General features: G+C 34.3%; 2 protein-coding genes and 1 long non-coding RNA gene across 4 annotated transcripts; 1 reads left to right on the forward strand and 2 right to left on the reverse strand.

The window, feature by feature from the left end:
• LOC112289911 (uncharacterized) lies at positions 1 to 3,972 on the reverse strand. Its single transcript, XM_024535637.3, has 3 exons — positions 2,219 to 3,972; positions 978 to 1,948; positions 1 to 718 (listed from the first exon to the last, which is right to left on the reverse strand). The coding sequence occupies exons 1-3, from the start codon at positions 2,404 to 2,406 to the stop codon at positions 669 to 671; spliced, it is 1,209 nt and encodes a 402-aa protein (XP_024391405.1). The 5' UTR covers positions 2,407 to 3,972; the 3' UTR covers positions 1 to 668.
• Positions 3,973 to 3,979: 7 nt separating this feature from the next.
• On the reverse strand, positions 3,980 to 6,456 carry LOC149988025 (uncharacterized). The gene is made up of 2 exons (XR_016505763.1): positions 6,221 to 6,456; positions 3,980 to 4,532 (listed from the first exon to the last, which is right to left on the reverse strand). It is a non-coding gene; the product is annotated as an uncharacterized LOC149988025 (long non-coding RNA).
• A 175-nt stretch (positions 6,457 to 6,631) lies between these two features.
• LOC112289912 (uncharacterized) lies at positions 6,632 to 9,055 on the forward strand. 2 transcript variants are annotated; one of them, XM_024535641.3, is made up of 6 exons: positions 6,632 to 7,045; positions 7,322 to 7,418; positions 7,588 to 7,666; positions 7,895 to 7,976; positions 8,130 to 8,297; positions 8,541 to 9,055. In XM_024535641.3, exons 1-5 carry the CDS (start codon positions 7,013 to 7,015, stop codon positions 8,268 to 8,270), a joined length of 432 nt encoding a protein of 143 aa, XP_024391409.1. In that variant the 5' UTR covers positions 6,632 to 7,012; the 3' UTR covers positions 8,271 to 8,297; positions 8,541 to 9,055. The 2 variants fall into 2 exon arrangements, with proteins under 2 accessions (XP_024391409.1, XP_073393876.1); XM_073537775.2 differs by having other exon boundaries at positions 6,637 to 7,045; positions 8,590 to 9,055.
• Positions 9,056 to 25,774: the final 16,719 nt, after the last annotated feature.

The following is a 25,774-nucleotide window of genomic DNA, read 5'->3' on the forward strand; positions in this document are numbered from 1 at the left end:
ATTATTGAAATAAAATAAAAAAAAAACATTAAAATTGATAATTTATTAAGCTCATAACAAAGTTATATATATCTATATATATCTATATATATATCTATATATATCTATATATCTATATATATCTATATATATATATATATATATATATGAAATAAAGGTTTTTTTTACACAACATGTAATAATAAAAAAAATCATGACACAATTGTCTTTCAATAGAGCTTCTACAATAAAATATTTCTACAATGAGATGAATTTATGCACATATCACACCATTATATGTATAAATCTGTTAACCACTCTAACCACATGTTAATTAAAGACACTACTAACATCACTTGTTGATCAATTATTCTACTTTAAATTACATGGATCAAATCCTTCATATCCAATCCAAGGTGACCTGAAACAACTAAAGAACTGCATGCAACACCCAAAAGGTTTTGCAAACTTAGAATGGACATAATCCACTCTCAACCAAAATAATCCTCACCTTGCCCAGTGCAGAGATTAGCAAACCCAACTCCCTTGCTGCTGAACGAGTTTACTTACAAACAGAAAAAACTTCATATTCAACGCCTTATGATGTTGGTGTAAATGTATGTTGTCACACCCAAACATATTAGCCATATACAACCCACAACAATCCAAAGCACCACGACACATTCATATCAAGAAGAGAAAGGATCGAAGCTGAAACATCGCCGAGCATCTCCCGCATCTGCAGAAACCACTATCGCATCAGCAAACGGATCGAACAAAAACCATGACTTTTTGTTATGAGAAAGTTGAGAAGAGTGCAGAACGGCATCACAAGAATGATGCACACAAACTTGGATTCCTTGCAGAGAACAGTGTGTATGGGATCTTCCAGTTGGTGCAGTAGGAGTGGCACTTCGATGCAAGCAGATCAGTTTCTAGAATGCAAGTGATCGATCTGCTCTGAGCAGGTGGATGAGTGGGTGGGTGAGAGTGCAAACCTGGAGGGGGGATGAAGCACAGGAAGGAATCTGATATCGGGGGAGTGAAGGGACCGGGAGAATTGGATTGCTGAATGAGCTCAAGAATCGCCGTATTGTCGGGTTCCTGAGATTCTTCAACCCCCGCGCACGTCATCAAAGTCGGTATCGTCATCAGAGCAGGTGGGGTGATCACTCCGTTGCTGTCTATCCCCAAAAGCGTTTGCTTTTGCTGCTCCTGCTGGAGCCCGGAGTTATACTGAGGCGTGTTGGTGAAGGCTAGGGAACTTGGATAGTCGTAGAGCGACTGGTCGTAGAGCGTGCACTCGGGCGTGAATGAACCTATGCAATCGTCAACGCTAAACTCTAAGTTAGAACCGCTCGCTTGGAATCTCCCCTTGCTGGAGTGCAACTGGGTCCTGTAAAGCTGGTCCGATGTAACTATGGAATCAGAGACGGTGTGCAGGGTGGAGAGCTCGGAGTCGGAGTACATGTCGACTTCTTCATGCGAGAAGAGGCCGACGGGACAATATTGGGCTTCAGCTGCGGAGGCCGTGGAGTGCGAAGGATTGAGCTCCGAAGACTCGAAGCTGGCGGCGTAGTTTCGACACTCACTTTTCAATAAGTCTTTTACCTTCACGTACATGGTCTGGTTGTTCACGTCCGAAAGAATGAGATTCGGTGGCATTTGAAACGACATAGCTCGGTTGTCGAGCTCGTCGCATGGCAGGTTGAAGGGTCTAATCTTCTTGCACTTCAAAAGCTTTCTTGCGAGGTCCACAGCTCGAGCAGCGCCCTCTTCCTTCTCGTACGTGCCGAGCCAGATCTTTTTGTCCACAACCTTCCATTCTGAGACGCGAAGCTCAGCGACGTATTTCCCGAGACCTCTTTTGAGGCGAACCCCGTAATATTTCGAACTGCATTTGCGCTTTGCCTTGCTCCGAGGTTCATCACTCAAGTCCTTTGATTTCCTTTTAGCCCCCGATCTGCCGCTGCAAGATGACCAGCATGTCTTAATTCGACTTGCTTTCACTAATTTAATGAACTTTTGTTCATCAGGAGCAAAATTAATCGCACTATCCTAAAAACCCTCAAGCAGCAATTCAAAATGTGTTCACGAAAACTTATTTGATCTCGAAAAGACCTTATCAAGCAGCACAAAGTCACACTCGGGAAGGGTCTGGTAAGAATGCAAGGATAGTTCACAACTTCAATGCATCATATTCTGCATGAAATTTCAGGACAAAAAACAATGTTTGTACCGGGTTGTAGTACGACCACCATGGGCATGTGAGATCGGATTTATTGAAGCTCTGTCATGAGTCCTCGGTGATGCAAGGATGGCATGCTTGTATTCACCATGAAAGGGACACGGGATCTGGCCAAGTGCAGTAAAGTCCTCCAGTGCAGAGCAGCGACTTTCTGGTGGGTATATGGAGTTGTCAGGCATCTTCAGTGGGAAATAGAATTCGCTGGAACGGGATTGAATCAAAACCGATTGGGAGCAGTTCGTGATTGGATTTGGAACCGTTATCTAGATCTGCTTAACCAGTAACTGAGCTCGTGATGTTGCACAGACGTCCTTCTTTTTACACTATCATGTAAACATCCCATACTCACTCAGCAGATTTTAGAAGTCCGTTCAATCCATACACAATCCAGGACTGCTTTACAGACAATTACTCGCCGCTCCCTCGACTTCGGCCTCGGCTCTCCTGTCCTTTTGGTGAATTGTCGCGTCACAAACTTCGACGCCACAAACTTCTGACACTGCCAGCGTATGTACGTGTTTTCGCTTGTAACTGTCTCTGTGCCACTAGTACTGGGTAATCCTTGCGCAGTGCAAATCAATTGATAAACGTCTATAGTAAGACAAATCGCTGAGAAGAGATTGACTCAGCTCCTGATTCAATATTAGCAGTTTCAGCAACACGGCTTGTAGCAGCGGCGCTGGGTCAGTCTCACTATGAACCACGGTGGAGAATTCTCCTGTATGGTAGAGAAATGAATCACTAGCCAAATCAATGTGGGAACTTTATACAAGAAAGAACAAATGAAGGTTAGTGGTGGTATCACTATTCAGTCGAATTAAAACGTTGAATTGGCGGTAGAATCATAGAGAAGTTGAGTGGGTTGATTTTGTCAATTGCCAGACATTATTAATTATTAATTAACAGTGTCACAAATCATGACACTGGTAGGAAACTAGAAGTTGCTGTGGGCTATAACGTGAATAAAAATATAACCACTCAGATCTCAATGAATATTCAAACCTAGTGCAGTCGTTTAGTGCATATTCTTGTTGTGCTGGAGACGTGGAATGATCTGGTCCCTTACATTTTTAATTCTGAGGACTGGCTTCCCAAGAAAGATTAAAAGATGGTTTGACATGGGTATAGAATTCTAAGAAGTGGGTGTCATCATTTCTGGCTATTTGCGGAACTTGGAGAGTGGCATTAAGTTCTGCTACGAGTCTGACTTGTCAGTCCACGAAACCCCCTTACAAGCAGTAACTCCTGCATTCGAACGGCTAGAATGCATTACCTCCGTCACTCCTCCACGCACAGAATAAGTCAATGTGGGACCCATTCTTTTTGGTCTTTACAGCTGCATGCGGCACGTCCACCCCCACGGCCACCCGCATATGTTCTTTACCAACTTCGAAAATGTCTGTACTACAGTATCTACTCTTGTAGTTGCACGCTAGAGATTCTTTTCCTCACCTTTCTCTCGAGTTACTCTGCATTCCGAAGTTGGAGCTTTAGGTACGTTTATTCCACAACAGCTCCGGCGATGAAGATGGATGGTGGGGTGGCGCTAGCCTATCAGGACCTTGAACCCTCGATCTGAGTTCTAGCCTACAACTCTTGTATAATTAAGCTGAACGGGACAAAAGAAAGTTATTTTGCAGTCCCCTTGATATTGTCTACTATGCGCACGTAGCATGGAGTAGAATGCTTAGAAATTCAAATCCAGCTATCATCTATGCCCATTCACTAAGCCAGCGGTTGGAAAACCTGAGATAATTTGGAGACAATGCACTCCTGGAAATAAGTAAATTAGTTGGTCGATTTGTCCACTCAGTTCAATGGAATAAAATCATCTCGCATTCTAAGTTCCACTCGTGAAAAGGTATGGTATCAGAGATAAATGAGGTATTCATTCCCTTTTGCCGCATGATTCCGCAACCAACATTCACCAATTAATGTTAATAGCAGATCTAGGCATCTCTTGTGATGACCAGCCACTTTCATGGTCAGAACAGAATGCATGTCCATCAGTTTTCACCTAAAAATGCGGTGAAAGTCGGCAATGAGTTCGGGGATGATTCCTGGGCGCCCATTTTTGATACTCAAAATAAAGACGAGTACGTGCTGAAGTCTTCGAGTTAAATATCTTGGGGGGCTGGCCGACTTGCAGAAAACTGGGCTTGTCACTTGTTTGAATTTCTATTGAAGAACTTGGGTTGAACTCGAATGGAGGAGCAGTCACAGCAACCACGAGATGACACGAGTCTTCGTTTCAGCGCTCCAGTTATATCAGCAGCATCACGCAACATGAAAAGAGGGTATTGATCTAGTCAATCCACAACCAGTTGGTAAGTTGAGTGATAACATCTCCCGCGGTTAAAGAGTTCTGTCGACTTACTCTACACGTGAAAATGAGCGAATCCCTTCCTGTAGGCAGACATTGATGCTTCAAGCTGATTACTAGAGCAAGTGAATCAAGTATTCAACACTGCATGTTGCACAAAGTTTGAATAATGTCTTCTGCACGTATCAACACATGCAACCAAGCATGATCTTTATCAAACGGCGGTTCCTTGGATTCCGTCTTTAGCATCACTCTTCACACAAGTACCTCGCAATTTCTAAGGTTTGACAATGCCACGCTTATTAATCAAGAATTCCTTCAACCAATACGAAGGCAATTGAATTTTGACCACCTGGCCTTGGATTTTCTTCCGGATACTGCGCCAGATACGAAAAGAAGACAAAAATGAGACTTCAAATATACGTGATAACAAGACAGCATAAACCATGGCATGGTTGTGTTCCCGACTGTCTTATAGTAAATAAATCCAACTATAACGCAATCTTTGGAAGACAGGAAAAAAAATCTTTTGAGGAACCCCCTGAAGTTACACAGTATAAATCCTTTTCTATTCATCCTAGGTAAGAGAAACACTTGTAGCAGCGATCCACTTTTTACATGCACAGCAGCGAAGAAACCAATTGTTAACAACTGGATTCATAAATATTCCCACACCATGCTGTTCAAAGGTGTAAAGGTAACACGAGATCATAAAAGCTAAATGTTTATCTTGGTTCAAACCGTTAGATAAAGTCAATAAGAAGATTTTCTAAGAATATCAATAGTGGTACAGAATTAGGAAGATAGACGTAAGCGTAATCACAGAATGTTTAGAACATAGAGAACAGTTGCAGTGGAATGACAAACTCTTCGATGGAAGCTTGTAAGCTTGCTGTACCCGTGCCTCATAATCATGAAGGGATGAAAATACACACAAACAATGCTAACAAAGCAACAAAAATAACCACTGAAACAGATCTACTCTACACGTAAAATGAACTACTAGAGTCCGCAGTAAACCTAAAAGTGAGATGCAAAGATCGTCACATTGAATAATTAGGACTATACCGAAGATGTTCCACACATACAGAAAACTCTTTACGGAATTTTCGAGGGCCAGTTTTTTTCCTGATTCTCCATCCCAAGCTACAATGGCTTATTATAGAACCCTATTCCTATGGGATGCACCTTGACTAAAGGGTACGCGGTTACGATTTCCGAATAGCACACGCTAATGAGTTCTGCATGAACTATTGATATATATGATAGGTTTCTCAATCTTGAGAAATTAACATACTCATCACTAACATGACACATGTGGCAGTTCAGAAGCATCACATTGCCATGGCTAAAATCGACGAGGTAAACGATCCATCAGGTGAGAAGAAAGGAGATAAGAAACCAAGCACCACGCAAAAGATTCACCTACTAAAAAACACGCATGTTCGCAGTCTCAAAGCTGAGCAACAGACATCAGAGTCGGTTAAAAGAATCTGTGCGAGAAGCAGGGATTTCGTCTGTAGAATTTTAAGAAGAATCGGAGCTTCGTACATACATTGCAGACCATTTAGTCAGACTTTCAATGGTAATGGCGCTCGTGTACTCTCATGACTAAACAAAGACATGACCCAGTAGTAGGAAATCTCTAAACAGTCCGAACTTACACTTACCTGAATTCGTCCTCGGCATGCACATTCCCTTAGTGCATTCTGAGAGACGAGTGAACATATCTTCTGGCTGCGAGTGTAATGTAGAAGAATCCCGCAAGAAGTGTACACGACAGTAAGGGCACTCAGAGAGCTAAGCAATGAACAATATTCTCAACGATGGAATTGATCAGCGACAAACATCATGTGTAGACGAGATGTGTAGAAATGATCGTCAATCTGATGTGCTTTCTCTGATGACCAAAGTTTTCAAAGAACTGGATTCGCTGGATGTTTTCTACACATGGGACGGTGCTGCTTCGCTCGAATCTTACAACCCACACGTGGCAAAAGCCCATTAGGTGCAAAACTGTTCAAATCGTCGTGGCGGGGTCACAATGTGATGGAAGAAAGACTCTCTGAGCGGGGGAGGCACACCTTGAACGACAAGGCCGCTGTTCCGAAGTGCGGAAGCTCGCAAGTCCACGTTAGCTTAGACCTAGTCTTCATAAGTTGCAGAGCGAATGACTCGCAGTTAGTTGGAAGGTTCCGATGCACTAATTATCAGTTTGTGAGTTTCATGCAAAGGATTTGCAAGTTTGTTCAAAGGATTAGGGTTCGCCATGAAGACATCTGGAATAGTATGCATGAGTAGCAAGAGCGGTGGAAGAGTTGGGGTTTTCAAGGAATGCGATGAAACGCTCCGTATCTAGTGCATTGACGGATTGTTTACACGGCCGAAAGTGTCCCGAGAAGTAGAAAAGGATTAGCTGCATTTTTTGTTTGGTTTTGTGCTGAGTTCGAAGCTCAAGCATCATGATTGTGTGCGTAGCTGTCGTCGGACATAATGTGGGTTTATTTCTCCGCTCAAGAATATTTTTACTGATCCCATCTTTCTTTTTAGATGCCTTTGTGTGATGCTCCCGTGTGAGCCTTGGATGGGTTTGTGCCTCTGATAACGTGCGCATCTGGCTAATGCGAATCAGAATTGGCGTGCTCTGGTGTGCCTGGACTTTCATGTCAGCTTTTCATGTAGTTCTCCTTTACGTCTTAGGTTTTTTGATGCTGGTCGATTTAGGTCATTTAGAGTCAAGAAATTGATAAAAATTTGCTGTGGAGTCGCAGAACCATCCCTTGTATTTGCAGAGTTTCATCAGTGAGAGTAATATCCTAAAATTCCACCACATCGTTCACTGCTCCTTGGATGTAATCGAGGAGAAAGGTACGTTGTTGCCATCACCCTAGGTTTAGCATTCTGCTTTTTTTGCTTTCTTTTCTTGGTCTCTTCCTCTATCTATTATTATTGTTATTATTATTCTATAACTTTGAGTCTTACAGTCAGGGCGCAAGAATGCATCAGAACTTCTAATCTCGTATCGTGTACATGGCAGTCAGCAACTCTAAACAAGCTGGTATAAATATCAGTGAATCCTTCTTGGGGCTCCTATATCCAACAGAAGAATATAAAGTGTAAGTTGGTTCAGGTGTCTTCTTCAGAGTCGAAGCCCAGACGGTAATATTCAGGGTTTGGCATTAGTAAACAATTGGACTCGGGCTCTCATAATCAAAAGCTGCACAACACCTCAAATGTTACTACATGACGAGGGATCTTGAATGCTGAATTTGTGCTAATTTAGTGCATAGATTTAGGATGTAGTTTAGTGGCACACCATATATTAAATGAACTTCGTGATGCAGGTATGGCTACATGACTAACACAATGATCAAGTTTGTACTGGTGACTACTGATCGGGATTTGCGGGATGCTGATGTTCGCAATGTAAGGTTCAAGTAGCATTTTATATCTAAAGTTTAGTTTCTAGTTCAGTAAATTGAAGTTAGAGAATCAGTACTTACGAAATCATTTTTAGTCAGGAGCATTGAAGTGAATATATGGGGAGAGAAAAATAACCCACTTTCGTCTGTTGTTCAGTTATTCCGACGCCTCCATGCAGCGTATGTAGATGCAGCATCCAATCCCTTTCACGTACCAGGGAAGAAAATCACATCGTCAGTCTTTGTTGAGCGAGTTGGTAACATGGTGAAATCGTTTGGTGCTGGTGCTTCGGTGTAAATTCTATCAAATGTTTTAAGATTTTACGTAAGTAGAACTTGAATGTGTTTGATTTGCATTCGCTTGTTTTAGGAAATCATTTTTAACAGTCTGTATTCAAGTTTGCTATTTGTAATAGTTTTTTCACCAACATGAATGGAGTCGACTCATGTCTTTAGTTCCAATGCCCACATTCTGTTCGAAAATTATCGTCTTTGTTTTCGATAATTTCTTTTTTATTGCCTTCAAGTTTTCTTCTTTCAATTTCCAGCTCTGAAATTCTGGATGCAGATCACAAATTGAAGTATTAATACCTCGGCAATGCTCTTATTCGTCCTAGGGAGATAACAGATTATTGCTCTCTTGAGCACGAAGTAAAAGAACTAAGAGGACAAGCCCAAGTTTCAACACTATTCCCTTGTTGCCATTAATATATTTATTTGAAGAAACTGTGGTGTTATCCTAAAATCAGGTTCTTTCAAAAGTGAACATCGAGGCTTCTTTAAAATGTTAGGCATTGAAATGTTTGGTGATTGCTTGATTCAAAGATGCAGTTGTCAAATCGTCAGAGTGGAGACCACGGGCGGGCTTGGTGTTTCAACCGAAAATGAACAGAACTGCTCATGATAGATGGAGACTGCCAAAAATATCTCAATGTAGTTGACAAATATTTACAAGTGTTTCTTTGGGGTCATCTCTACGCCCATTTGTTAAACGCAAAAATGGACGCTGCGTATTCGTACGCATTACTCATAATGAATTTGCTGGCTGTCATCATCAAAGTCACAGTCATTTCCATTTCCAAACCTCCTGCGATTGTCCACATTCGTCCCTTAGTATCACCTTGAATACACCAGATACTCCACGAGATCCAAAATAATGTCCACCTTCGGCGACACTGATGTGAAGATGATCTCTCACTAATTGTAAAGTTCAGTTTCTGTCGAATTTAGACCTACGTAACAAAGCGTTCTAATCATTTACTGCAGACTTACATGGCAAAGGTTCTGATTCAAATCTAATTATGTTAGCGGTGGAGATCAACGAGGCAATTTTTTAATCATAAAACCATCAATGTGGAAAAAGGGAGGTTTGGAAATGGGCAGCAATACAGAAGAACATCCAACCAAGCATCTATTAAGCACACTCAAACACAAGCTAGCTGGTCAGTATACCTGCTACTACAATAAAAGCAAGGTCTGGCTAAAACATCACCCCCACCCCCACTAACAAATTGCAGTAAAGGGCTACCAGTTGCTGGCAAGATCTTCAACCCAACGCCTCAACCACCTTCGAATTTGGCAGTCCACGAAATGAACTGCACTCTACTTTAGATGGCTACAATGATGCTATTTTACAATGTATAAAATGCAGTTCAGCGAATAATACTGACCTCCAGATTCCACCTTGCATAAGTTATTGTGGATTAGCATCTGCATATCTAGCTGCTTCGTTGATGATCGAAACTGAACCCTAATGGCGCCAGATCCACCTTAACCTCCACATACACTTTTCCAACACAATGCTTGTTTGAAACTCTGGTCAGTCAAACCCGTCAAATCGACTACTTAGACCGGCTGCTTGATGGGCCACTCCTACCTCGAGATGTTGGTTTTGCTGCTGAGGAGGGATTGATCCGTACCCAACCGATTGCGGCAGCATGGGCCCATTAAACTAATATTTTTGTCCCAAGGATAAGATTCCCAACATCTTCCACGTGCATGGTTGGATCAACCTAGAACCTGCAGTGAAGGCCTACGAGTTCCAACACTTGACTCTCGTTATAAGAGTTTCCAGTCAGAGATCGTCAAACTCAAAAGTGGCTCTATCGCGAATGATGAAATCTTCACTTTGATCAAGCAATGTCACCGCGACTGTCTGTAGCATTCAAGGTTATGAACGCAGTCCCTATTGACTAATTCTCTGCAGCACTTTTTAATGATGAAAGGAGCAGCTACAGGCAATGTGATCGCCTCGGCCACACGGCATAGGATTCGCTACAACCATGGTTGAAATTTACACAATCAATCCTAGAGTATAACCGAATGGTGGTGACCTATCTTGAACTATCTTTCATACTTGGGTGGTACCCATTTTTATTTTTTACCTTTACATACTTCGTTTTTTTAAAACAATAGGGACAGAATGTGGTAAACCTTTCGAAAGCGCCCCACTGGTAGTTTTGTTGGTAGTTGCCCTTGTTAGGGTTTCATTCGTAGCCTTATGTTTCGAAGCTCTCTGTTCCACTCATCGTGTTTGCAGCACTCGCACTATTTAATTTTTTACTGTTCACTCACTTCAATAAATCATTATCATTCCTTCTAGTCTCAAAGCAATAGGCTTTCTTTGGTTTTAGAACTCTGACTCTACCAAACTGTGAGTATCACCAGATTGTAGTCTCTAGTACATCCATGCTATACCATGACAGGATCTGACTCAGGTTATCGTAAGTAGTAGATAGATTAGACAAAGAGCTCAAGAGCCCACACGAAAATCCAAATCTCCTTCGACAGCAGCAGGATAGGGAAACACCACGCACACCACTACATCCGGCAATCTGCTACTTCCAGAGACATATCATCTCTTAGCATGGACAACCACAGAATGAGGGCTTTTAAAATGGAGAATATTCTTAAGCAAGAAGGATTGTTTTGCTGGTGCAATTTGGTAGTCTTGCCAACACCACTTTCAACTATTGAAGAAAAAGGTTGAAAACAGGCTATAAGTGTTCTAAATAGCAATGTCAAATACATGGTGCTACACATCATGAAATAGTTTAATGATCTCCACAAGTATTGGGCACATCTAAAATCCAATTAAAAGATAGACAATAATCCTTGCAAAATCTATGTAATTAATAAAAAAGTTAATATCAAGAAAACTAGCATGATGAATATAAATGAATGATAGAAATGAAAGAAACAATAGATTTTCTAAAAGACGTTAGTATTCTGTTGCCAAAACCTATTGTAGTTTGGTATATAGTGAAGAACTTTTCAAAAAAATATGACATCACAAAAAAAATAACATTAGGAGACAAATTATTGTCTTATGCAAAACTAGAGATGCACTTGCTAAGTCAAGAAATGTCATCCAAAATAAAGAAGACTAACAAGAAAGAGAGTGATATGTTTCTTGCAATTAGAAACAATATCAAATAATTCTTACACATGGAAGTCTATTGCCTATGAATAATAAGATTAGATTTTACAACAGATTCCAAAACCAAATGACAATGACTATAAGACACTCAACTTATTATCTATATCACAGCAACAATATATATTTGGAGGGTAGAAAGTATTGAAGCATCTACTTATTGAAGCAATTATAATAATTGTTCTAGTGCTTACAACCTAGACAAATCAAAAGTATGCACCTTAGAAGACAACACAAAAGCCATGATGAAAAAATTAAAAAACATGGAGTGACAACTCCAATCTAAATGTCAAGCCCAACCATTTGGGAGTCATGTCAATAGTATCAAAGAGTTTTTTTAATGAAGATCAACCAACCAACTCATATGAACATGGCAAAGAAGACATCACCAAAAAAATAACTATTTGCTTCTTAGGTATTAGAAGCTTACTTTGTCAAAATTAATTTAGTAGAATTTGATCAAGTAGAGATCTTGGTATCTTGAGTCAAGTGCTTTGTATCACATTAATGGACAAAAATCTAACTTTTCATCACCAAAATAAAGTAGGAGCACCAAAATCACAATGATTGATTGAATTACTTTTATTATCACGGCATACATAGAATTATAGAATATGGTATTGTCATTGGCCTTCTAAACCTTCTAGACAACTATACACTATGTAAAATTTGTATTTGAAGAAAGCAAACTAAGGCCAAGACTCCAAAGAAACAAACTTGGTAAATATTTGTTATTTTAAAATTAATCTATATTGATATTATAGGACCATATTAAATAAAATCATTAGGTAGAGTGCACTACTTTCTTATATTAATGGATGATTTTTTGAAATATACATTTGTATTATTTTTCTTCAAAAAAATTAAATATTTTTTGAAATTTTTCATCTTCTATCAAACTATCAAGAATCAAATTGTACAAAAATTGTGGATATTGAGATCCAATAATAGGAAAAAATTTCTCTCTGCCAAAATTCAAGAAATATTATACAATTTATGGAATCTATTGAAAATTCTCCTAATTATTTACACTAAACCAAAATTATGTGATAGAATGATAGAATCACATTTTTCAAATAATCATCCATTTTTTTTTCTTTGAAAACAACCTTGTAGACTTTTTGTAAGTAAAAGTGATTCAAGCCATCTTCATTTTCATCAACTTTAGATCTTTAAAACAATAACTCAATAAGACATCTTACAAAATATTTATTGAAATCAAATCAAACATCTTTAACCTTTAAGTTTTTGATATTTTAGCTTTGTAGTTGATACAATATTTTTTTATAAATTTAATTCAAAATTTAAAAAATGTATATACTTGAGTCTAAATCCATATTCAAAGACTTTTTGGTATTATGATCTTATAATACAACATATCATCATTTCTAAGGATATTTAATTTTTAGCCAAATTAGACTTTCATGATTTTGTCCAAATAGTCAAACTTATCCTTCTATTTTAGAATCATGGTATTTCATGCACTTTTCACTTAGCACTTCAATAAATATATGAATTCAATTTTTTAAAAGTATTTGTCTTTATTATATGGTGGGAGTCAATTTGAATAAATATGCCTTCAGTCGCTAATCATGACTAAGCAATTTATTACATAGATATAACTATAATATTTTTCAATGAATATTTTTTTAAAGACGTCTACATGTTACAACTTTCAAGCATCATCCATTCAAGTAAAGAATATTATATTTATAAACTTCATTATTCCTTTAATGGCTTAGAGCAAAGTCCACAAATTTATATAATCAGGTTGATACTAATCTATGTAGCTAGATTTGATAAAAATTACAATTGTCTTTAAAATTCACTATCTTTGCTATGTCTTTATACTCACCATATTCAATGATTTGTATATTGTTGATTCAACAACTCTAGTCATTAAGCTATTAAAACACTATCTATCAATATAATATCAAATAACAAATTTGGACTCAGTTTGTAAATTTTTTAGTATTAAATTCCTTCAAACCAATTTCACTACTTTGTTCCATCAAATTTCATCTATCTACTTTCTTATTACAAAGAATCATCATTTTATCAAGAATGCAACTAATGTATCAGTATTAGAAATACTAAGATTTTGGAACAATGCCAAAAATCAATCAATTGAATCTCTACTCTATCAATGATTAATTAACAAGCTTCACAAATTACTTAAGATTAGAGTTGACATCAATTCTATAATTTCTTTATTTAGTTAATTTATACATCAATATCAAGGACATAAATCTTTAAAAAAAAATCTCAATATAGTCTTATATTTTTAAAAAAGACTAAAAAATCACTCAAAGATGATATAGTATTCACCTAAAATGGCTATTTTTAAAGATAAGAAGATTAGAAAGTCATAAAACAAGACTACGGATTAGAAAGGTATTGATAAGATTAAAAAAGGCTTCACTCTTGCCTCCATATATACTCTTAACTAAGAGCTACATGGCAATGTTCTATAGAACCTCCAAAACATGCTGACTTTACAAGGCATATATTTTAACTTGCAAAAAAAGTTCTTTACATGTGTGCTACATAATTAGCTAGTTTCATAAGGTATCAATACATGGTTAATTTATTAACTAAGTTTTTAACCTATCAATCAATCACAAACATATGCAAAATTAAAGAAACATCTATGAAGCTTCTAAGAAGCTATTTTAGAAAATTTCATGAAATAAATTTATTTTTATTTACTTCTATTTAATTATATAAGTAAATATTAAAATAAATATGTATGTTTATGACATTATCCTCTACTCTAAAAACAAGTTCTACAAAAAATAGTCATCATATATTAAAAAAAATCCAAGATGCAATGAATTATATTTGTCACATACTCTAATCTTTTTTTCTTTTAAAATAGTTGATAGATCTTCTCAATCATTAATAGTATCTCATACAAGAGCAAAAAGACTACCCTATTATTTGAATGTTGTTGAAGCCTTTGTAACTTCCTTTAAATAAAACATTTAAAACATTGTCAAGAGTTGTTCCTATCTTTAATAAAATTACAAAATATTAGAAGTTTCTTCCAAAGTCATGATACCAAATATGTTATATTTCAACATTTATTCAAAGAAAGACATGTCATTCTTGAAGAACTTCATCTTGATTACAACATCTTGAAGGTTGTAACAATTACAATGTCTCATTTGGTATGTCAATAAGTAATAGCTCTTGAATTGAATCTGCTAGTTATTGATTTTTTATCTCTTTATTATTAAAAATACACAAAAGTTACAAACAAGAATAGAAGATAGAATGCTATCTTTTGTAGATCTTATTTTTTTTATAGCAAAGATTTGCTATTCTTCATCTTTGTTTTGATAGATGTCATTAGTAAAAAGCCTCGATCTTCTTTGTTACATTTATAAGATTCTTTATTGGCTCCCATATGTGTTTACTAATATCATATCTGTACCAATGAATAAGATATTCTAATCTATTTTGGCATCGCCTTAAATCCAAGACTTTTTTCATTTCAAATTCTTGATTATTATTCACTTTTATAGAAGGAAGTGGCATTTGTTTTCTTCTTGAAATATTAACTATCTTGTATGGCTCAAAATAAAATACATGAAATACATGATGGATCTTTATAGACTTTGGTAGATGTAATCAATAAAAAATAAGATTTATTTATTTATAAATAGGAAAAGATCAAAAATTATGATAGTTTAAATTGTCAAAAAGACAAATAATCTTAATATTGTCACAAAGTAGTCATACCTTGTCACCTACAGTGAATTGTAGTTGTTCCTTGCAATAGGCATAAGCATTAATCTTTTGTCATTCTTGAGCTTTTTTTAATTGTACCTTCATTATTACATGTAGCATTAATAAATAATTTGTAAAAACTTTTGCCACAAGATTGTCAATTTTTAAAAAGTCAAAAGTATCAAATTATAGATGATAACCATAATTCATAAAGAAAGATATTTGTTGAGTAGAAGAATGTATCAAATTATCATATGTATACTTTGTCAATGGAAAAAAATTTGTTCAATCATTTTCATGATAATTAATGATATACCTAAAATATTGCTCCAAAACTTGATTCTTTTATTCTATTTATCCATCAATTTGAGGTTGAAAAGCCAAAAAGAGCTTTATATCTATCTTTAATATCTTAAAAAGGATTTTCTAAAATCTTGATATAAATTGAGTCTCCCTATCTAATATAATATCTTTGAGCAATCCATAATAATGATAGATGTTGTAAAAAAAAAAAACTTAGTTATTTCTTCACCTGTAATAGATTTTGTACATGGTATAAAATGTGTCATCTTGATAAAATAATCTACTATCACAAATATAGAAATATACAAACTTAAAATTGAAAGATCTATAATAAAATCCATAGAAATAAATAACTATGATTTTTTTGCATTAAGTAATAGTTGGTAAAGTCTATAAGGTTGATGATGAGGAGTTTTTAATCTTGAATAAATATCACATAATTGTATAAAGACTTTAATTACCTTTCAAATTTGAAGCCACCAAAATTCTTTTAATATTAGCTCCAAAATCTTATAGCATCTAAAATATTTGGTTGTTGAAAAGGCATGACAAGCTTGAAGAACATATAATCGTACTTTGCCTTTTGGAATAAATAATTGTGCTTTGAACTTAAACTTAAAAGTATTATGAGACTTCAAAGAATTATTCTTGATATTATCAACATGAGAATCAGAGGATATACTTAATTTAATTTGTTTGACAAAGATTGAATCAACAATCAATGTTGATTTTATTGCTCAAAGATAAAAATACTCTATTTTTAAGAGAATTGTTGTTTATTGATCAAAAGCTATGTCTCTTTCTTTTAATGTAAGATAAAAACGACTAAAAAAGGCATTTAACAAACCTTATTATTTTTTAAGTCAATAAGTAATCTCAAAATAAAATCTTGATAAAGACATGCTCCAATGAGCAATGATTCAAAACATGTACTGACATAAAATACTTGAGGTTCTTGTGATCTATATAAATGGTAATTGGTCTAGAAGCACCTTTTAGATAATGAAGCCATTCTTAAATTGAATCCATAATTGCAAGAAGTTCTTTATCATAGATCTTATAATTAATCTTACCTATTGAAAATTTCTTGGAATGAAAAGAAATTATGAGAAAATTGTCATTTGCTCCTGTTAGTGACAAAATAGCATCCATAATAAATTTTGATGCATTTGTTTTCATGAAGAATGCCTTCAAAAAGTCAACATTGTCAAGAAGATAAGCCTCCTCTAAAGAACACATAGTCTTTAATTATAAGTGGATTATAAAAGAAGAATATTACTCAAATGAAGTCAATTATAGAAGAATAGTCAAAAGATAAGGGCAAAATTTAGACTAATTTCTTTCTTATGTCAAAATGCTCCCAACTCCTAATTCAAATCTTAAATCCAAACCTCATCTTATTAAAATATCTAAAACTTATTTATTATTAATTTAATTTAGAAAAAAATTAATTCATTAAGCTTAATTCAAGCTGTAAACTTCAAATTATCAAAGTCCTTTAAACAAAATCTTGAGAAAATGAAAGCCAAACCAAGGAAAAATTGACCCATTGCTCCAACCATGCCTTCAAAAAATCTATCTACAAATTAACTTAGATCTCTCTTATCACAACTCTTCTTCTTGCATGCTAAGACTTGTTGAAGATTTAATAATGAGATCTAGCTTCTTTTAAATTTTTAGAATTAAAAAAAAATCTAATAAATAGTATAAAAAATACCAAACCAATCTTAAATTCTACCCCTCAAAAACTCTAGCAAATCCTCTCCTACAAATTCATGTGAATATCCCTCATCACAATTATTTTTCTTGTATAAAATATCTTTTTGGAAAGCTAACAATAAGATCTAGCTTTCCAAAAAATCTCAAAATAAAAAGAAGAAAATACAAGAAATGGCATAGAAATTCCTAACTAGTCTTAAATCTTGTTGCTTGAAAACTTCAGTGATCTCATTCTCACAAATTTGCCCAGACCTCCTTACTTATAGCTCCATTTCTTGCGTACTATAGCTTGTTGAAAAATTAACAATGCAATCCTACTTCTCTCAAAATTTCAAAATAAAAAGATGAAAATTTCATAAGTGGCCTTCAAAACCTAAAACTAGGCTTGAATCTTGTCCCTTCCAAAATTTCCAGCAACCTTCTTTTCTATTCCTTTTGATCTTAGCCTCCCTCATTCCTTCATCCACCAAAAAAATAAATTAAAATCCTTGATGCTAAAAATTACTATTTCTAATCCTCTTCTAATATTTATCTTAAACCACTATAGAACTGAATATCTATCCTAAAAGACAATACCTTCAAGTTCAAATAATCTATTTAAGACAATAGTTTCATATTCTAAACTCTATTCAAATTTTTAAATATATTATCATTATATCCCTTCCTTTATACAAGTAAAATTAATTATCTTCTAAATATCTTTGATGTGTCTAAATTAAATGCATCATGACAATAAAATATAAGATTGATGCAAAAATAAATGTTATCTTCAAGGCTTTAAAAGATACTTCAACTTCTTTACTCCACTCAAGTTTGTCTTTATACATCATGCATATAAGAAAGTATGTAACTTAAAAAAAATTCTTGATGAAGATTTAATAATAATTGATAAATTCCATAAAATATTATACATCTTTGATTTTTTTTGGAATCTTTTAATCTATGATAGTTTGGAGCTTTTTAGAATCCATTATAAGATCATCATTCAAATAATGTATCCTAAGAAGTCAACTTAAGAAATGTGAAATATACACTTTTTTTTCTTGATATATAATCCTATATTTTTTTATTTTTATAACATGTGACAAACATGAAATTTATATTCTTTTATATTTTTAGAATAAATTAAGATATTATCTAAATAATAGATAACAAAATTATCATAAAATTTATAAATAATATCATTTATTAGATGTTGAAAAGAAGATGTTGCATTCATGAGTCCAAAAAACATGACATTATATTTGAAATATCCATACTTAGTTCAAAATGTACTTTTCTATTTCTTTCTTTTTTTAATGCATATCAAATTGTATGTTCTTTATAGATCTATTTTTATATAAGGCTTTACTTGATTCAATTGATCAAAAAGTTCTAAAATCAAAGATAGACAATACCTATTTTTGATGGTAATCTTGTTGAATCCTCAATAGTCTACACACATCTGTAGAGATCCATCTATTTTCTTCACAAATAAGATAAGAGCCTTAGCTAGGGATTTAGAATAGCATATGAAATTCTTAGCCAAATTTTCATCAATGTATTTCTTAAGTGCAACCAACTTATTTTGTAATAGGCTATAGATTAGTCTAAATGGTGGTTGAGCTTCTTCTTCAAGATCAATGGAACAATTATAAGGACGATGCTTTAGAAGAATATCTAATGATCTTGATAAACTTGATATTGGCTTAAAATACTACTTGAAATCTTTTCTCTATTAATAATAGGTGTGGCATATATAACAAAAATTGATATTTTTTTTGGACCTATGAATAATGATTTGGATATATGAATCTTATGGATTTTTACTTGCTTTACAAAATATTTGGCTAAACTATGGAAAAAATCAAAATTATGAGAAATCCAATCTATTTGAAGATTATATCTTTCTAATCACAATAATCCTAAAATAATTGAGTTAAAAGGAGATCTAATTACATTAAATATTATTAAACTATTATGACTACTAGTTGCTACTTCTTCAAGAATAATTTTAAGTATAACATCTCTAGAAGACAATAAATGACCATCTATTACTTCTATATGCATAGGTTTGATTTTCTTAATTAAAGATATATTTTATTTTTTGACAAAGTCTTTGTTTATAAAACAAGTTGAGGCTCTTGAATCCAATAAGGCTAAGACTTTGTAATTTTTTGGTCCTAAATAAATTATTATAAAAAAAAAGTGAGAGATTTAAATAAAGAATAGGACCCTTATTAGGATTTGCATAAGATTCTAGTCACATAATTTTTATTGTAGTTGGAGAAACTTATTTTTTGACACATTGTCCATTTTGGCAACTATACTCTTTATTTTGTGATTACGTTGCTTTTTTGGATAATATTCAATAATATGCTTGGATTTCCCATAAAATAGATATAATTGTTTTTGATGACAATAAGCCTTTTTTTGTTCAATAAGAGTATAAAACATATCATATCAATTTGCATTGATTCCAACCTTGATGAATAAGTTTGTTCCATCAAACTTCTTGGGCATACTAATCCTTGTCCTTATTATACTTATACAAACAAAACTTCTTAGATTTAATTCTAAAGTTGATCTACTTACTTCCTTCAATTATATGACTTCATGATGTAGACTCTGGTCCTCTTCTATAGGCATAGGATTAGTATTTCTTTAGTTGGCATTAATGAATAAAATTTCTATCTCAAGAATGTTGACTAGTTTGTGAAAATCTAGAATAGTTACAAATCTATTTTCACTTCCACTCAATGTAATATCTATAATTTTTCCTTCAATTTTATACAACTTGACAAATCCATAAATCAAATTAAAAGAAGGTAGTTTGCAACCTCTAATATCAAATAAAAATTTCTTCAAAGAGGGATAATCCACTTTTTTTAAGAAAAAACTAAATAATTTATTTAAAGGTGGATAATCCACAACTTTTAAAATACAACAATAGAAGTGAGATAATCCACTCACTTTTAAAATAAGATAAGAACAATGAATTAGAACTCTTATCAAATTGTCAAGGACATGAATCTCAAAGAAAGAAAATCTCAATACACTCTTGTGTCATTCAAAAAGTCTAAAAAATCATTCAAAGATGATATAATATTAAATTAGAATGACTATTTCCAAAGACAAGAAGATTAAAAAGTCTTGAAATAAGACTAAAGACTAAGAAAGCATTGACAAGAACAAAGAAGGCTTCACTATTGCTTCTATGTATACTCTTAATTAGAAACTATGTAGCAATATCCTATAAGACCTCGAAAATGTGTTGACTATATAAGACACACATCTTAATTTATAAAGCAAGTTTTTTATATATGTGCCAAATAATTAGCTTCTTTTATAAGCTATTAATATATGATTAATTTATTGACAAAATTTCTAATCTATCAATCAACTATAAACACATGTAAAATCAAAGCACCATCTATGAAGCTTTTAAGAAGCTTCTTTAAAAAATATTATGAAATAAATATATTTTTACTTATTTCTATTTAATCATATAGATAAATATTAGAATAAATATGTATATCTGTGACAATCAATCATAATAGCTCTATTTTGAAGATAAACTTATACTAATATTCAATTCTTGATTTTTGATATCTAAAAGGAAATAAATCTACTATCCATGGTTATTTAGATGTTAATTATGTTAAAAATCTAAACACTCACACATTTGTGGATGCATTTTTTTCTTTAAAAAAGTTGTTTAATCACGTGGAATAGTAAAAAAATAAAACATCATCTCTCTTTTTTTATACAAAGAAAAATACCACATTCTTATAAAAACTACAAATAAAGATATATGAATTTTTTATTTTATCTATAAATTTGGCTTTGATTACAAAAAAACTTATGACTATGTGGTGTGATAATTAGAGCTCTTTGAAGATATCTAAAAATCTAATATTTCATGATTGCACAAAATATTGTGAAATTAATTTTTGCTTTATTTGTAAAAAAAAAATCAAAGATGGTACAATCAAAATAAAATACAAATCCTCTACGGAACAACTTACTAATATTTTGACCAAGGGCTACATAAGACAGAGTTTAAATAATATAAGAGTATATTTAATCCACACATTTAATCCAACATTATATTTTATAAATCCTATTTATTTGACTAGACTGTCATCCTCACATATACTTTCATTTCTTACCTTGATTTAAATTTCTTGTATTGAGCTCTACTAAATCCTCTCATCTTTTTTTTAAATATTGCCCATAATGTATAAATGCCAACATGTCTGCTAACATGAATATCATAGTACCACTTTGGCATTAAAGAATTGGACTCTGTATAAGTCTTTACAAACATTGCTTTTGGCTTATGAAGTAGTTAAAGCTAACTACATGAATTGCGTGGTAGAGTCTATAACCAAAGATGCATTTTTTGTTGCTATGTCCTTAATTCAATAAAAAAAAATATATAATTAATCTTAGTCCATTTGATATTTAGATTGAATAATATAAATTATGATAAAAGCTCTATGTCATTATTTCATAATTTTTTTTATTTTTAAAAAAAATAATAAAATAAAAAAAATCAATGATATAAATATAATCCAAAACTTCTTAGAGGTGGATTCTATATTTCTAATGAATTATAATCTAGCCCTTGTTATAATCATGTAATATGATTTTAACTTATATTATTTTAATAAAACATAATATAGCTTTAATTATTATAATGTGATGTGATTTAAAGTTTTATTTTTATTTTTGTAATAAGATTTAACCTAATTCTTGTTATAATAATGATATAATTTTAAGTTTGAGTAACAAAAAAGTAGAACAATACCATAGATTTGAAATAGGCAATGTAGTATTGAATACTTTTTTATCTTTATTTTTGGCTACTTATTAAGAATAATGATTATATATATATGTAAGTTAAAAAATATATACATATATATATATATATATATATATATATATTTCTTAACTTATTTTTTACTATATTTTATATTATTATTATAATTTTTATTTTTATTTGTTATTAATGCATAGAATACATATATAAAATTTTAAAAAATAACTATTTTAAGTTATTTTATAGACTATGAATAAATAGTTTTTTTTTAATTATTAGATGATAGTTTTATTAGATGATGATATAAGAAGAGTAGGGTAGTTTTAAGCTCTTTGAGGCAGTATATATCAAAGGAGATTGTCAACATGATGTACCGCATTGACTTAGAAGTTGGGAGAAGTGGATAGAGGATAGTCTATTGGAGCTCCCTACTAGAAAGATGAGGCAATGCTGTAATGAAGAGGCTTCAAAAGAAGATAGAAAATATTTTTAGTAAATAAAAAACTTATAAATATTTATAAAAGGAGTTGATTGAGAAGGAATTTTGGACAAAGCTTAATACAATATCTAGACTTTGCTATTGCAAACTTGTGGATCATTTGGATTATTGCCTTGAAGATATATTGCTAGATTGGAAGGCAAGAATGTGATGTGAAGTTGAAGTAGAAAAAGAATTGGAATACCTTCACAACCATGCAAATTCTCCCTTTGTTTATCAAAACATCAAATTACAAACTCATACCTAAAGAAATAGAGAAGATTCATAAAATGGTTAGAGCTTCAAAATAAAAAACAATGCTAAAACCTACTATACTTAAAGCTATTCTTTATGTAGTATATTTTCTTTAAAATGTTATTAAAGCATGTTCTCCTTTTTATTCAATCAATAGATTGTAATTAATTGTGGCTAATAAACTTAAGATTTTTCCATCTTTTCAACACCGTATATACCTTGAATAAAGTTTGGTTTGGCTAGTTCAATTTCAAACATTTGTAGTAAAATATATGATGATTGTATAAGTTTTATTCTAGAGATGTAGCTACATTCACCAGATTGGACTAGATGTATAACACATTATTGAGATGCTATGACTAAAATATAAGTATCAAAGTTTTGCACAAGAGGGTTGACAATTGTGATAAGAATTAGAAGCAAGGGCTGAAAATAAAAAGGATTGGAATAAGGGTTAGGAATAAGGAATCACAATAGGAATTGCAAATAGAGCGAATGTGGGTCAAGATGGGAGCTGAGAACAAGAAAGAGGGGAGAAGGGGGATCAAGATGGGAGCTGAGAACAAGAAAGAGGAGAGAAGGGGGGTCAAGATGGGAGCTGAGAACAAGAAAGAGGGGAGAAGGGGGGTCAAGATGGGAGCTGAGAACAAGAAAGAGGAGAGAAGGGGGGTCAAGATGGGAGCTGAGAATAAGAAAGAGGGGAGAAGGGGGGTCAAGATGGGAGCTGAGAACAAGAAAGAGGGGAGAAGGGGGGTCAAGATGGGAGCTGAGAACAAGAAAGAGGGGAGAAGGGGGGTCAAGATGGGAGCTGAGAACAAGAAAGACGGGAGAAGGGGGGTCAAGATGGGAGCTGAGAATAAGAAAGAGGGGAGAAGGGGGGTCAAGATGGAAGTTGAGAACAAGAAAGAGGGAAGAAAGGGGGTCAAGATAGGAGCTGAGAAAAAGAAAGAGGGGAGAAGGGGGTTCAAGATGGGAGCTGAGAACAAGAAAGAGGGGAGAAGGGGGGTCAAGATGGGAGCTGAGAACAAGAAAGAGGGGAGAAGGAGGGTCAAGATGGGAGATGAGAACAAGAAAGAGGGGAGAAGGAGAGTCAAGATGGGAGCTGAGAACAAGAAAGAGGGGAGAAGGGGGGTCAAGATGGGAGCTGAGAACAAAAAGAGGGGAGAAGGGGGGTCAAGATGGGAGCTGAGAACAAGAAAGAGGAGAGAAGGGGGGTCAAGATGGGAGCTAAGAACAAGAAAGAGGGGAGAAGGGGGGTCAAGATGGGAGCTGAGAACAAGAAAGACGGGATAAGGGGGGTCAAGATGGGAGCTGAGAACAAGAAAGAGGGGAGAAGGGGGGTCAAGATGGGAGCTGAGAACAAGAAAGAGGAGAGAAGGGGGGTCAAGATGGGAGCTGAGAACAAGAAAGAGGGGAGAAGGGGGGTCAAGATGGGAGCTGAGATCAAGAAAGAGGGGAGAAGGGGGGTCAAGATGGGAGCTGAGAACAAAAAGAGGGGAGAAGGAGAGTCAAGATGGGAGCTGAGAACAAGAAAGAGGGGAGAAGGGGGGTCAAGATGGGAGCTGAGAACAAAAAGAGGGGAGAAGGGGGGTCAAGATGGGAGCTGAGAACAAGAAAGAGGGGAGAAGGGGAGTCAAGATAGGAGCTGAGAACAAGAAAGAGGGGAGAAGGGGGGTCAAGATGGGAGCTGAGAACAAGAAAGAGGGGAGAAGGGGGGTCAAGATAGGAGCTGAGAACAAGAAAGAGGGGAGAAGGGGGGTCAAGATGGGAGCTGAGAACAACAAAGATTGGAGAAGGGGGGTCAAGATGGGAGCTGAGAACAACAAAGATTGGAGAAGGGGGGTCAAGATGGGAACTGAGAACAAGAAAGAGGGGAGAAGGGGGGTCAAGATAGGAGCTGAAAACAAGAAAGAGGGGAGAAGGGGGGTCAAGATGGGAGTTGAGAACAAGAAAGAGGGGAGAAGGGGGGTCAAGATGGGAGCTGAGAACAAGAAAGAGGGGAGAAGGGGGGTCAAGATGGGAGCTGAGAACAAGAAAGAGGGGAGAAGGGGGGTCAAGATGGGAGCTGAGAACAAGAAAGAGGGGAGAAGGGGGGTCAAGATGGGAGCTGAGAACAAGAAAGAGGGGAGAAGGGGGGTCAAGATGGGAGCTGAGAACAAGAAAGAGGGGAGAAGGGGGGTCAAGATGGGAGCTGAGAACAAGAAAGAGGGGAGAAGGGGGGTCAAGATGGGAGCTGAGAACAAGAAAGAGGGGAGAAGGGGGGTCAAGATGGGAGCTGAGAACAAGAAAGAGGGGAGAAGGGGGGTCAAGATGGGAGCTGAGAACAAGAAAGAGGGGAGAAGGGGGGTCAAGATGGGAGCTGAGAATGAAAGAAATGAAGGGATTGAAAACAAGATAGATGGGAGAGGGGGGGTCAAGATAAAGGCTGGGAGTGAAGGGAATGGAGGCTACAAATAAAGGGATTGGGATGAAGGTTGAGAACAAAAAGAGTGGGAGCTGAGAAAAAAAGGGGATTGAAATGAGGGCCATAATTCTAATGATGGTTTTTGGAGATTGTTCATTTTTCTAATGATGGTTATAATAAGATGGATTAATTTAGTAAAATAATAAGCCTATTTAATATTCTCCTAAATTTATAATAAAAGATTTGTGTGCAATGATTTATGGTAATTTGTTTTTACTCATTTTTTTGATTAAATTGATAAAATTCTATAATAATTTTTTATTATTTTTATTTACTAAAAAAATATTTTTATTTTTATCTTAAAATAACTTATCATTAAAAAGTATTCTAAAATATTTTAATATAAAGAAGAGTTTTATTGTGTATATGTGGGGTGCATGGCATGAAGAAGTGCTCATGAAATAAATAAATAAAAGTAGGTATCTATATTGCAATTTCTTATTTTTAATAAATAAAAAAGGCCTTTAAAAATATAATCATTTTTCACTTCATATTACTTTTATACTATTATTAAGATTTTAAATAATAATAAATATATCTTAAAATTTTATACTTTAAGATTACTTCTATATCACACCAACAATTTAGTTATTACATATATAATTATATAT

Source organism: Physcomitrium patens, chromosome 12, assembly GCF_059467195.1.
Source record: "Physcomitrium patens ecotype Gransden chromosome 12, ASM5946719v1, whole genome shotgun sequence".
Taxonomy (NCBI): Eukaryota; Viridiplantae; Streptophyta; class Bryopsida; order Funariales; family Funariaceae; genus Physcomitrium; species Physcomitrium patens.